This window comes from Toxorhynchites rutilus, chromosome 1 (assembly GCF_029784135.1).
Source record: "Toxorhynchites rutilus septentrionalis strain SRP chromosome 1, ASM2978413v1, whole genome shotgun sequence".
NCBI classification, from domain to species: Eukaryota; Metazoa; Arthropoda; class Insecta; order Diptera; family Culicidae; genus Toxorhynchites; species Toxorhynchites rutilus.
In genome coordinates, this window is record NC_073744.1 from 103,686,597 (window position 1) to 103,700,043 (window position 13,447).

At 35.1% G+C, this 13,447-nt stretch overlaps 1 protein-coding gene across 2 annotated transcripts; it reads left to right on the forward strand.

The window, feature by feature from the left end:
• The first annotated feature begins 8,924 nt into the window (after positions 1–8,924).
• On the forward strand, positions 8,925–12,026 carry LOC129778671 (sulfotransferase 1E1). 2 transcript variants are annotated; one of them, XM_055785729.1, is made up of 7 exons: positions 8,925–8,990; positions 9,066–9,218; positions 9,673–9,785; positions 9,843–9,964; positions 10,468–10,663; positions 11,321–11,447; positions 11,507–12,026. In XM_055785729.1, the coding sequence occupies exons 1-7, from the start codon at positions 8,945–8,947 to the stop codon at positions 11,893–11,895; spliced, it is 1,146 nt and encodes a 381-aa protein (XP_055641704.1). In that variant the 5' UTR covers positions 8,925–8,944; the 3' UTR covers positions 11,896–12,026. The 2 variants fall into 2 exon arrangements, with proteins under 2 accessions (XP_055641704.1, XP_055641713.1); XM_055785738.1 differs by lacking the exon at positions 8,925–8,990 and having other exon boundaries at positions 9,034–9,218.
• The last annotated feature ends 1,421 nt before the right edge of the window (positions 12,027–13,447 follow it).

Here is a 13,447-nt window from a genome sequence, read left to right on the forward strand (position 1 = left end):
GAAGAAATTTTCTAACTGTGAAAGCTGTGGCGAGTGGCAAACGCAATCGCTAAACAGGAAGGTTTAGCCGAACAAGATGGGGATATCGAGTGATAACAAAACAATAAACTCTTTAGATTAAAGATAATTTTGTGATCCTGAAAAGGACCTTTTTTAGCCTGCATCTGAATCCAACGAGCGAATAAATCGTAATGAATGTATTTTCTTCTTCTTCTTCTTTTTGGCTTTAAGAGGGTTTAAACTTTTCAGTTCATTCGCCTCTATGAATGTATTTTTTTTTGCCATCGCTGCCTTTTAACGCTCATTCGTTCGTCTCGTTGGACTCGCCCCTTTGGCTGAGTCTGCCGATTTGTCTCTATCCTGTGAGCGTGTACCGCTAAAGTACAAAACGCGCGGATCCGCTGAAAAATATATCATTCTCTTTCAAACCGTAAATCAGTGTGGTTGTATGGCATCATTTCACATCTCACCGCATCAACGGATTGGTGCCGTAGCACCAGTATACCTAATAGCGGTTATAGAATTTCTGCCGCCGGAGTGCTCGAGTTGAGCACATTCGGTTCGGTGGCAACAACTAGTTTCAGCGAGTGGCAAACGCAATCGCAAAACGGCAGCAGGTAGAAGAAGGAAAAAGTTTGTTTATACAACCTGCTTTGGTGGCAAAACCAGCCTCCGTAAAACACGGCGCTTTTCAGGGCCATTAAACCATTCAAAGAAGAGTTATTAAAAGTTATTTACAATACCAATGCATTCTAAAGTGACATAATATGACATATAATATGAACTGAATTATTTTGTTTATGCGTGTTTTTGAACTTATTGATGGTTGGGGTCTTTTAAATTGATCATTCAGTTTTCTCAAACTCATACATGGTTTCCGAATTAAAAGTGGCTTCAAATTACAACACATTGTATGCAGGTTGGCATTAACGAATTTTCTCGGTAGCATGAACTGCTTTCTTTGGTTGATAACTGATGTTGAAAATTGACTGACGTTACATCTGCATTGTATAGAAAAATAACTAAGGAGCAACATGATGAGCTATGTAGTTCCTGCTGCTCTGTTCTTATTTTAAAGGACTTTAATCCGAAGGTCATCCGTCCCTGTATTTACTGTTGGTTTTTCAGAACGTTTATAGCTCGTTTATTTCTCGACAGATCGTAGAGTTCGTCTCCAAAACCTCAGTTCTTTTTCATTTTTATTTACTTTGTTTGCGGAGACTACAAATCTTACAATTCATTCGTCTCCGAAACCACAGTTTAAGGTACGGTAATGTGCTCAATAGTGAAATATATGATAGTGAATGAGCTGATGACCACCTATGCATTCCCTATCACAGCCATCATTTTGATTGTACGATATGTGCATACGCCAAAAGAAGTTTGTAAAAAAAACGCAAAAACACAACACCAAAGGTTCTTTTATGAACCCCCAACATGTTCATAAAGAGTAAACAGTAAACTAATCCATTTTTCAGGTAGATAAGTAGGTATTCACGTAGGAGAAGAAAATAAAACAATATATTTAAAATATATATTTAGCAAAAGCTGTCCCCTTTGTATGGTCCTACGTCACTCCGGTTATGTCCCCGACATTACCCACCCGTCTTTTTTTTTTGCCTTTTTCGCAATTGACATAGACTCGGCTAGACTCGATTATATACATGTTGCACCAGCACCATTATTCCACATCTCATAACTACATCAATATATCTTTGACACCGCATGGAAACAACAACAATGACAACACTTGCAAGTATCAAATATCATGCTACATGTTATTTAGTATTGCCTTAAAGGAATCGTACCTCTAGGCATCGTTCGTACAACGTAAACCAAGCGCCAAACAAGCGTTCGCCATAGCATACATACAGAGCCATACATTGGTGGCTTGAAACTACTAGGAATATAAAACACTTCTCATCATTTTGCGCTATTCTCTAAAGAAACGCTTCTGTTAATATTACTGGCCTCGAAAAAAGTTGTATTTCTTTCTCATGATCGAGAGAAGCGCAGCTATCACCTTTAGTGGAGGAAGTTTTGCTACTGGCAAGCGAAACCACATACAAAATTCCAGAACGACATTTACTTTCTCGGCGACTAAACAAGCGAAATAAACTCTTTTTGTTAATAACAACCTCGAAAACAGTAGCAATGCTTCATAGCGCTAATGCAATCCTAGCTGTAGGCAGTTTTGAAACTGGCACGCGAACCCGAATAACTTATAACATTCCAGTAAGACATTCAAGATGCTTGGTATTCCCCAAATATTTTTTTGACGCACAACCTTATGATGACGGAAAACAAACAATGTTAACTGCTTGGAAAAAGACTGAATTATGCCACACAGCTTGTACTCTGCTGTAACACCCATCGATGCGAATTCGCTGATGAGTTTGTCCTTCTTCACCACCAGCGGGGGAAGCTTGATTTTGGTTGCTGGGTAACGGCGTTTACATTTTCGACCGACGCGCCGAAATCGCCTACTTCGCTGTTGTGCGATGCGGTGTCACACTCGCGAAGGCTCGGTTCAGTGCGAGCGCTTTTCACTACACCAACATCGCGTGCATCATTGGATGACGCTTGCCTCGAAATATTATTGCCCCTGGCAATGCGTTCGTTTTTTGCAAGGCTCGAGCCTGCCTTCCTCTTCTTCTTGCTCATCATACACTACGTGAAGCGTCCAATTTATGACGCGGAAAGAAAAACACACGATACGAATAACGCGAAAAACCAACAGAAAAACCAAACGACGATATCCAAGTTGGATTACCACTGGTGGGGTCCAATCTTAGATCGAAGCGCAGCGAAAGCAAAGTGAACTGGATTGCTCAACAGTCCGATGCCGAATGAAAGTTTGCCTCAGCGAGATCCACTGTTTATACTCAAGGCAAGTATTCACCTTCATTCTTCTACTTTTCCTTTGTTCATGGGGACTTTGAATCCTACGATTTCCCCTTCGTTGGTCGTCGATAAGTTGCTCGTTCTTGACAGGTCTGTTCGGGAAAGCACACAAATGGACAGAACAAATGAATGGGAAAATGGAAACGCCTCAAGTTTTCATGAATTTTAACCATTTACAAACCAGGGGATTCTAATGTATAGCATATTAAACAAATCTTACGGAATTTCCGATTCGTTTAGCGTGTGCATCACCAAAATCAGTTCGCGGCAAAAATAGTTATTAACGTTAACTTTATTTCATAAAAACGTGACCTGTTTTCTGATTTGACACCCTTAATGAAAGACGTAGTTCTACGTCAAAACATCAGGGCCATAGGATAGGATTTTTTGCTTTTGGGTGATTCGATCGAAACATTCAACACATAGAACCCAATCGGATCAGAAAATGAGGGTAAAACGGTGACAGAACTAACGAACGAATCATAAAATTATACACACAAGCATCGATGCACATGCACACAGTTGCAAGGCGATGACACTCATACCACAGCAGTGGAACTCCATACAATTCACTAACTAAAAAGTGTCCACATTTTCATCGCTTGTTTACGTGAAGAATATATTTTTTTCAGGCACACTTGATTTGAGAGTGTATGGATTTCTAGCTGTCTTGACGCAAGGTCTTTAATGAAGAATGCTAAGATGGGAAGGTTTATATAAACACGTGTATAATTAAATAAGTTTATTCAGATATTAATATTGCCGTTTTTTAACTATTCAGTGCAATTTTATCGAAATTTGAAAGAGAAATTAAAAAAGAAATGTTTTTTTTTCATTTTTTTTCTGAGATGGTTATTAAAAATCCATGATTATCTTTGCATTATTATTTACCCCCCATTATTTGTTAATTTTTCCTGCTTTTCGTGCTTTGACCTATCATTTTGACAATTCACGTGACTTGTGAAAGAACGAATTGTGGAAAATTAAGTGGCAAATTTTCTAAGCTTTATAATACAAGTTTTTCTGTAGTATTTAATTTCTGAGTTTGTTTGAAAGACCGACTGAAGTTGATTCATAGAAGAATAAGATTTCATTTTATATGTCGATTTTTGAAATCGACTCAATGGTTAAAAAGTTATGACGTTTTGGAATAAATCTTACTTACTTAATCAGCAATAGGCCCCAGTGGCATGTGCTGTACACAAAAGTCGTCTCCATTCACATGAATTTGTATTTTTGTGTATTTTTCATATTTTTTTTACAGTTTTACAGTACACATTCGCTTATTGGCGCTTTTTTAGTTGGAGTGTTTTTTAATTGGTGGTTCGCTAGTTGGTCTTTGCTAGTCTTTGAATGTAAAACTCAAAAAATGAAGGCACAGTATAAATGTTTTTAGTTTTGCAGTTTGTTTAACAAACGTGTTCGTTTAAAAATATATAGAAAAATATATACAAATATAAAGTGAATTACATCACATCTACTAGTAAAGGAAGTTGATGATACTTTTATTTTCTAGCATCAATCCAAATGCAGTAATCCTAATTATTATTATGGCCGCACTAAAAGACATGAAAAACAACAAGAACAACGCTTACTTTGAAATTTGTGAACTATTGCAGTAATATTTCAGCCATTCCATACCAAACTGATACAGTGGTTTTCAGATTTTCGTGAAAATTGGTAGCGTGTTTTCGATATGGTAAAGCATTGAACCTGTATTTTTTTTTTGGGTGATTCAATTTTTTTGCACTTTTCCCAAAAATGACTTTTATCAAAAACTCATAACTTCTGAACCACTAAGCCGATTCAGATGATCGACACATCAAAATAAAGTCTTTTTTGGGAAAATATCAAACTTGAAATTTGAATTTTGTTTTGGTAATTATTAATTGTATCCATTTTTCATAGTTTACATGGTCTTGGGACGAACGGCGCTATAATTTTCTGTATTTTTTTTTGAAAACAGAGGATTTTTTACACAATTTCATTTTTTAACTCAAAATGAGATGTGTCCTTTTTTATTTTTTTGAGTTATAATTTTAACCGAGATGATCGATATATCAAATTAAAGCTAATGAGCTAGAATTTTTTGGCAATATTTTTCCATTGCGAAAAAAATGAATTTTGTTTTCATGATTAACGATAGTAACCGTTTTTTTATACTTTATATGGTTTCGGAACACATAAATAAATCAACGGTGTGTTCTTTATATAAATACACATATATATATATATATATATATATATATATATATATATATATATATATATATATATATATATATATATATATATATATATATATATATATATATATCGTATATATATATATATATATATATATATATATATATATATATATATATATATATATATATATGTGTGTGTGTATATAAAACTTTTGACTACAATTAACTATGTCGATTATCAAAGGAGAAAAGTGATTTTTTCGATTAAATTTGAAAAATCATTATTTAAAAACGAAGAATACATTTTTGGATGTTATATAAAAAATCCTCAGCTTTCTTGCAAAACAAATATAAAAAAATATAGCTCGCTTGGACAATGAGAATTATAAAAAGAAACAAATATCAATAATTAAAAAAACAAAATTATTTTTTTGTTGCAAGTGTAGTATTTATTTAAAAAAGACTAGCTAACTGACCAATTTGATATGTCGACCATCTGAATCGGTTTAGTAGTTCAAAGATATGAATTTTTGGAAAAAGGAGAAAAACTAGATTTTTCGAATAATCTAATATATTGCGAAAGGGAATAATATAATATATTGCGAAAGGGAACAAAACTACCAATTTACACGAAAATCTGAGGATGGAATATATATAAAACACTTTGGTGTTAATTTCCCCGGCTAAAAAGCTGATTATTAGAAACTAATTGATGTTAACGTTTCATTACCTTGTGAATACCTTGTGATACAATACCAACAGAGGGTATTTTGAAAAATTAAAATGGCATTTTACGGGGTTTGAACAAAATGTAATTTATTCAGAAATCTATTTTTATGTTGTTTTTTAAGCGTACATACATTACCTTGTCGTATAATTATTGTATCATTCAATTTATTTCGATGAGAATGCTCTAAAATATTTCAACTGATGATCTTACCACATTTTAATTTTTTTTATTCAATGTCCAGTTTCTATGGCGAAGCTTCATTCGTAAATTACACATTTGTCATCATTGGTGCAATAAGACCATACATGTTGTTATGAATAGCACAGCAAGTTATGATTACAATACATATGGGTTTATTTTGATATAAAAAAAATTATAGCAAATATTAACGACATTATACATAAACCGATAAAAATGCATTATAATATTTGTCCATAGCACTTTCGGTGTCTATATATATATTTTATTCAATTTTCAGTTCGTAATTCTATCCCATTCGCCGTGTTTATCATGATGATGCTAACATTAATAACATTATATACGAACCTCCCACCTTATATATGACGTTTTAGAGACATCTTAACATTATGTTCAATTTTTAGAGCGTAAACCATCTGTCAATTTTTTCACTGTTTACATTTTCTTGCCACAAATCGTTGCCACTTTTTTCTCTCATGTTCCACTTCTCTTCTCTGCTCATACTGTGTTCATTCGGTGTTTCTCTTGACATGTCAAAGTTCTCTTCCGAGGGTGATGCAAAACATATGATTGAGTGCGTTGAATGAATCCAATAAGAGAATGCAACGAACGCTCGTTGATACGATTGGAACCATCCTTGATTAAAACAGATCAATGAACCGAATACAAAGGAGTATTCGATGAGGTGTGCAATCTGTTACAATTAAATCATATCTGTTCAACAGCGTACCATCCGCAAATTATTGGCGCTCTAGAACGAAACCACAAATGCCTCAATGAATATTTAAGAATATTTGAAAACGAATGTAAAAACGACTGGGATATTTGGTTACCATTTATACACTAAATATACACTAAATACTGAAAAGGCAAAAAGAACAAACACAACTAATAAGGAAATTAAGCCAACAGAGATAAAACTAGGTGAAAAGGTATATCTACGTAAAGAAAACAGAAATAAATTAGATCCAGTGTATAGTGCACCATTTTTAATAACTAAATTGAATACACCAAATGCAACAATAATCGATAAAGATAACAGACAACAGGAAGTACATATTTCCAGGTTAGTTAAGTAATAAATAGTAATGGAACTTTCTTTTCCAATAGGGGGAAGGAATGCAATATATTAAATAAAAAACTAGATACAGAAACAGATAATGACGAATCATCAATAACTATTGAACAATCATAAAACAAATATAGAAGTAAACCTTAGGCAGATGTAAACAAAACTGTAAGAGTCATTTGAAGCAAAACCCGAACAAATTACATCCCATATTTAGCTTTTAGGGGGATGGTGTGACATGTACATTCCACATGTCATTTTCATTCTCATTAATTCATGCCAGATCACACAAGTGGAAACATGCTGAGAAAAATATTTCTACACGGAATTGAACCTTCAGTTCAATGCGTGCACAAAATATGTCAGCACATTTGACGACAAACAGAAATGTCGCATTACAAATTTGTTGAACCATATTGTTACCAAATATACCGTCATCGATTTTAGTGAACCCTCTCCTTGTCTCTTTCGCATGTACAACGATCGCTGATTGATGATCGTTTACATAGCAATTCATATACATCGGTGCTTCAACTGTCTCTAGTAGACTCCTGTAAAATATTGAAATGGAAAATAAAATCATTCTTAAGAGAAATCAAAGAGTGTGTTTTAATGGACAAGACTTAACACCCCCTCTCTAAGGGGGAGCTGCCATACAAATGAAACACAAATTTCTGCATTACTCGAGAATTAATCAAGCGAAGGAAACCAAATTTAGCATGTGAAGGTTTTAGGGTGCAAGAAGTGTTTTTACGGTGGTTAGACACTCCACCCCTCTCCACAACTCGATAACTAATCAAACAAATGGAATCAAACTAGGCATTTACAGGTTTTAGGGATCGATAAGCGTTTCTATGGTAGTTCGACACTCCTCCCCCTCTCTAAAGGGGTGGCTTCCACGCAAATGAACAACAAATTTCTGCATAACTCGATAACTAATCAAGCAAATTGAGTCATATTTGGCATGTGGAGGTTTTAGGGGAAACGAAACGTTTCTATGGTGGTTAGATACACCTACCCCCTCTCTAAAGGGATGGGGGCTGCCATACAAATGAAACACAAATTCCTGCCCAACTCGATAACTAATCAAGCAAATGGAGCCAAATTTGAGGGTTTTTGGGTACGAGAAATGTTTCTATGATGGTATGACACATCTTTCTTCTCTGGAAAGGAGAGGGGTCCCATAGAAATAATGCACATATTTCAACCAACCATATTACAACCAAACATGACAATTGAAAATTTTCGGTAAACTCCGAAGGAAAACGGGTAAATTCAAAAAAATCAATTCGAATGTGTTCTACAATTACATATTGACAAGCGTTGTTAGTCCATTTGATGTTTGCGGCCACGAAATTCATCTTCGTTCGAAAGTGGAAATGGATTTTAATGTGATAAAACGAAAATCTTCTATCTATATAAATAAAAATGAATCGTCGAATATGTTGATAAGAGCAAAACTCGAGGAAGGAATTGTCCGATTTAGGGCTGTCTTCATTCTATCACATTTTCTGTATCAAGTATTTGTTCCATGTAACGGAGAAACATGTTATTTGCAAGTGAATGAGAAATTTTGCACGAGAATTGTGGCTGAAAATAATCTGATATAATGTCGAGTTTTGGTAGAAGTACTGAAATTTTATAGTAAAAAATAATTTTAAAGGGTAGATTGGAAGATCAATCATTGAACAGTTCTGTGATTGGACCCATGAACGTGCACTTAGTAAGAAAACATGTATATGATAACTAAAAATAAATTTTGGGCGGGACGAAGTTTGCCGGGTCAGCTAGTATAATATAAAAACTTTCCCTTCGAGAGCCATCTAAATACCGGCATAAATTTTGTGCTAGCGTATGATGAAAACATCGAGTCAGATTGCATATGAAAATGGACAGAGAAGTAGGTCGCCAGCATTATATCTCACTCAACGTTGTTGCTGAGAAACTCACACCAGTTCTTCTTCAACTGTTATAGAAGATAGCAGGTTGCTTTTTTTTTCTTACCTAGCTATTCGAGATATGCGTTCAGGTTCATCGATGGAGCATAATAACAATACAGTGGTATTCCCGTATGAAACCAAATTTGTTGATCATGAAATTAATTATAAACTACTTGAGGATTTCCACGGTGAGTTTTCACGTTTTATGTTCTAAGGGTACTTGAAAGACTACCAAAATGAGATATGTTTAAAGCGCATGCAATAAACAATGCGTACGTAGGAGTAGGCAAAGCTATCAAATCACGTTTTTTCATTGTGAAATACCTAGATCGATCTCATATAAAATATGATGATTCAATTATGGTGTTGATAGTCGATGAAATTCAAAAATATAATAGGAATAAGATAAAAAAAGAGATTCTTTTGAAATTTGTGTTATTTATATACGATAGTTTTGAAACGATGACAGAACATTTCTGATGAAGCTACGGATTTCTTTAAAAATGCATAGATTAATTATTTATTTGAGAAAAAATTGCATACTACGATTGGAAGGTATCTTGGTCGAAATGACTCAAATAAAAATATATAAAATCAGATACATTTAATTATTTTTTATCAAAAACGATGTTTGGATTTTAGGCGAAAAAACTGGATTTGTGCAGACCGGTTGTGATAAATGGTTTTTTCCCAGCAAATATTTACAAGCAGCCGAAAATTTTTATAATTTCGAAGCGAGGACTTCTGATGTTTGGGTAATCGACATTGCTTATAGTACTATTCAATTTGAGATAAATCGATGTATCCTACAGATTGCTACATTTCCTCGCTCAGGTACTACATGGACTCAAGAGATGGTATGGCTAATATGCAACAAACTAAATTTCATAGAAGCTCGACAACGACAACTAAACGAACGTGTTCCGTTTTTTGAGTAAGTTTCTCTAGTTAATATAATTAATATCCCTTTTATTGGTACATGTTTTATCACGAAAAAAATGGTGTAGGTCTGCTTTCGCATCAGCTTAGCTTAGTTGGTTTAGTTTTCAATAGTACTATGCCAAATTACAATCCTTGAATACATTCTGAGTGACTATAGTTTATCATTAGATGAGATTTGCAGTCGTTTTCTCTTTTGTTAGCGATTTTGGTATTAAATAGGAGCTGAAAATAAGTCGACTACCAGAACAAAGCGAGTATCTTTGCTCTCACGTCACTCGCGGAGCAGAATAAAAGGTCGACGAAGAAAACTTCATATTGCAATCTACGATCTGATGCGGTAAACTGGAAAAACTCACATGTGTCTCATTTATTGTTACAAACTTTCGTGAAAATACAACAAAAATGTCTTTCATAACAGAATGGCTGTGTAAGGAATAGATAATTAACCATTATTCGTTACCCCAAAACCTCTTGTTAATTATTTTCGTTTTTCAGGTTTCACATGTTCATGCACGACGAAATGAAAAAACAATTTCTTTCTGAGAATACAGACGCGAGCGCCAAAATGTTTATAGAAGATATATCAAAACCAGCATATGACATGCTGAGTTCATTAACAGTTAACCGATTTATCAAAACACATTTCCCATTTTCTCTTCTACCTCCAAGTATTTTCAAAACAGGAGCAAAGGTATTGTCATTGATTTATTGTAAGAATGGCTTAGAATCAAAAACAATAAGATTTGAAGCCCCTGTCGATTTGGATGATTATTTCTTAAATCGTATTTCCTGACTAATCCGACGTTATGTAGTTAATCATAATTGACATTCATATAACGTAAATCATGACCGGAATAAATCGTCGCAATAAATAACTGCAACAGAAACAATCGCTTAGAAAAAGTGTAGTAGGCTAGAAATATTATGGCGCGTGAAAAACATCATGTGTATAAATGCCTCACATTTCTATTATAAATTTACTGATTGTCAGGTTAGTTGGGAACATAGCATCCTTTAGCAATGCAAATTAACAGATTTATCAACCTTTTCCTGCTGAGTTACGTTTACCCGGTTAATTTTTTGTTTTGAAATGCAATGTCGCGCCACATTACTTCTAGCCTACTACACTTTTTTTGAGTGATTGTTTCTATTGAAGCAGTTTTCTGTGGCGATTTATTCCGGGAACCGACGTAATAGACCATCAGAATTACATCTTTACGCATTCTACGAATACAACCTACAGAATATGTCACATGTAGAAAATATATACATCTACTAAATATCCAGAAATTTCACCAAGTCGAAGAGGTGGATATGGAATTCGTAATAATCATTTCCGTCTTTTCAGGTTATATATGTTGCTCGGAATCCATCGGATGTAGTTGTCTCTTATTATCACTTAAATAAGTTATATCGAACTCAGGGGTACGTTGGCGATTTGGAATCATTTTATAATTACTTTGAAAAGGGTTTAGGTGGGTAGAAGCATAGTATATAAATTGAAATGCTATATAAATAATTTCATTTGCCGTAGTACCCTGGTCGCCATATTGGACCCATTTGAAACAAGCATGGAATGCACGACACTTACCCAACGTCTTGTTCATGTTCTATGAAGAAATGAACCAAAACTTACCCGCGACTATAAATAAAGTAGCAAATTTTTTAGATAAACGGCTATCGGATGCAGATGTTCTGAACCTTTGTGAACATCTGAGTATAGATAATTTCAAAAATAACCCTTCTATAAACGGTGCAGAATTGATAGATGTGGGTATTCTCAATTCCAGCGCTCAAGGATTTATAAGAAAAGGACAAGTGAACTCATCAACAGACGAATTAACTGATTCAATAAAACAACGAATTAAAGCGTGGACTGAAGAAAATTTATCTGATACTGACTTAAAATTTCCGACCATTTGAAAATGGATATCCGGAATTCGTACAAAAATATATATTACTAGCTGACCCGGCAAACTTCGTCCCGCCCAAATTTTTTTTTTGCGTTATCACATTCACGTTTTCTTACTAAGCGCACGTTCATGGGTCCAATGGAATAAATTCTTGATACAGAAAATATGACAGAATAAAGACAGCCCTAAATCGGACTTTTGCTTCCTCGAGTTTTGCTTTTATCAACACATTCGGCGATCCATTTCTATTTATATAGATAGAAGAAGCTATAGAAGTGAATTTTATCACATTAAAATCAATTTCCACTTTCGAACGGAGATCAATTTCATTAGTGCAAATATCAAATGGGCTAACAACGCTTGTCACTATAAAATTGTAGAACATATGGAAATTGAATTGTCGCAAATTTTGCCATTTTCTTCAGAGTTTTCCGAAAATTTTTAATTGTCATGTGTAATATGTGTTTTAATTTTTAGGAACCCCCAACCATTCCAGAGGAGGGAGGGGTGTCATACCATTATAGAAACATTTCTCGTACCCAAAAACCCTCACATCCGAAATTTGGCTCCGTTTGCGTGATTGATTCTCGAGTAATGCAGCCCCCTCTTAGGGAGGGGGAGGAGTGTCAAACCACCATCAAAACGTGTATTGCCCCCTACAACCTCCATATACCGAAATTGGTTCCATTTGCTTGATCAGTTCTTGAGTTATGCAGAAACTTATGTTTCATTTGTATGGTAGCCTCCCCTTAGAGAGGGGGAGGAGTGCCGAACCACCATAGAATCGTTCATCGATCCCTGAAACCTCTATATGCCAAGTTTGATTCCATTTTATTGATTAGTTCTTGAGTTATGCAGAAGCTTATGCTTCATTTGTATGGCAGCCCCACCTTAGAGAGGAGGGAGGAGTGTCTACTCACCATAGAAACGTTTCTTGCCCCCTAGAACCTTCACATGCCAAATTTGGCTCCATTTGATTGGATTGGATTTCGAGCTATGCAGAAATTTGTGTTTCTTTCGTACGGCAGCCTCCCCTTAAGAAGGGGGAGGAATGTCGAACCACCATAGAGTCGTTTGTTGTCCCCTAAAATTTTTATATGCCAAATTTGGCTTCATTTGCTTGATTGGTCTTCGAGATATGCAGAAATTTGTGTTTCATTCGTATGGCAGCTCCCTCTTTTTTCCCCTGTTGTGTGTGAACCACTGCGTCCATTATTTTGAACTATTGTTGTTCAGTCCACCGCTCAGCGCAGAGCACTGAATTTACGAGCGACAGGAAGGTGGTGGAAGGAAGACAACAAAAGGACGATCGCGAGGATACACACACCAACATACGCCCCACCCGTGGGGAGAGTGCATTGCGAGCGACAACATCCTGCACTGCGTGCAGGGAGAAAGCGACTTGAGTTTCAACCGCCGCTAAGCAAAGAAGTTTATTTCGCGTGATAAAACATTGGGAAGCAAGAAGCTAAAAAGAAAGTGATAATATTTTATCTTGTAAATTTGGTGTAAATAAAATGTGTACAAAGGATTAAGTGACTTATTGGCTACCAACCGATTAA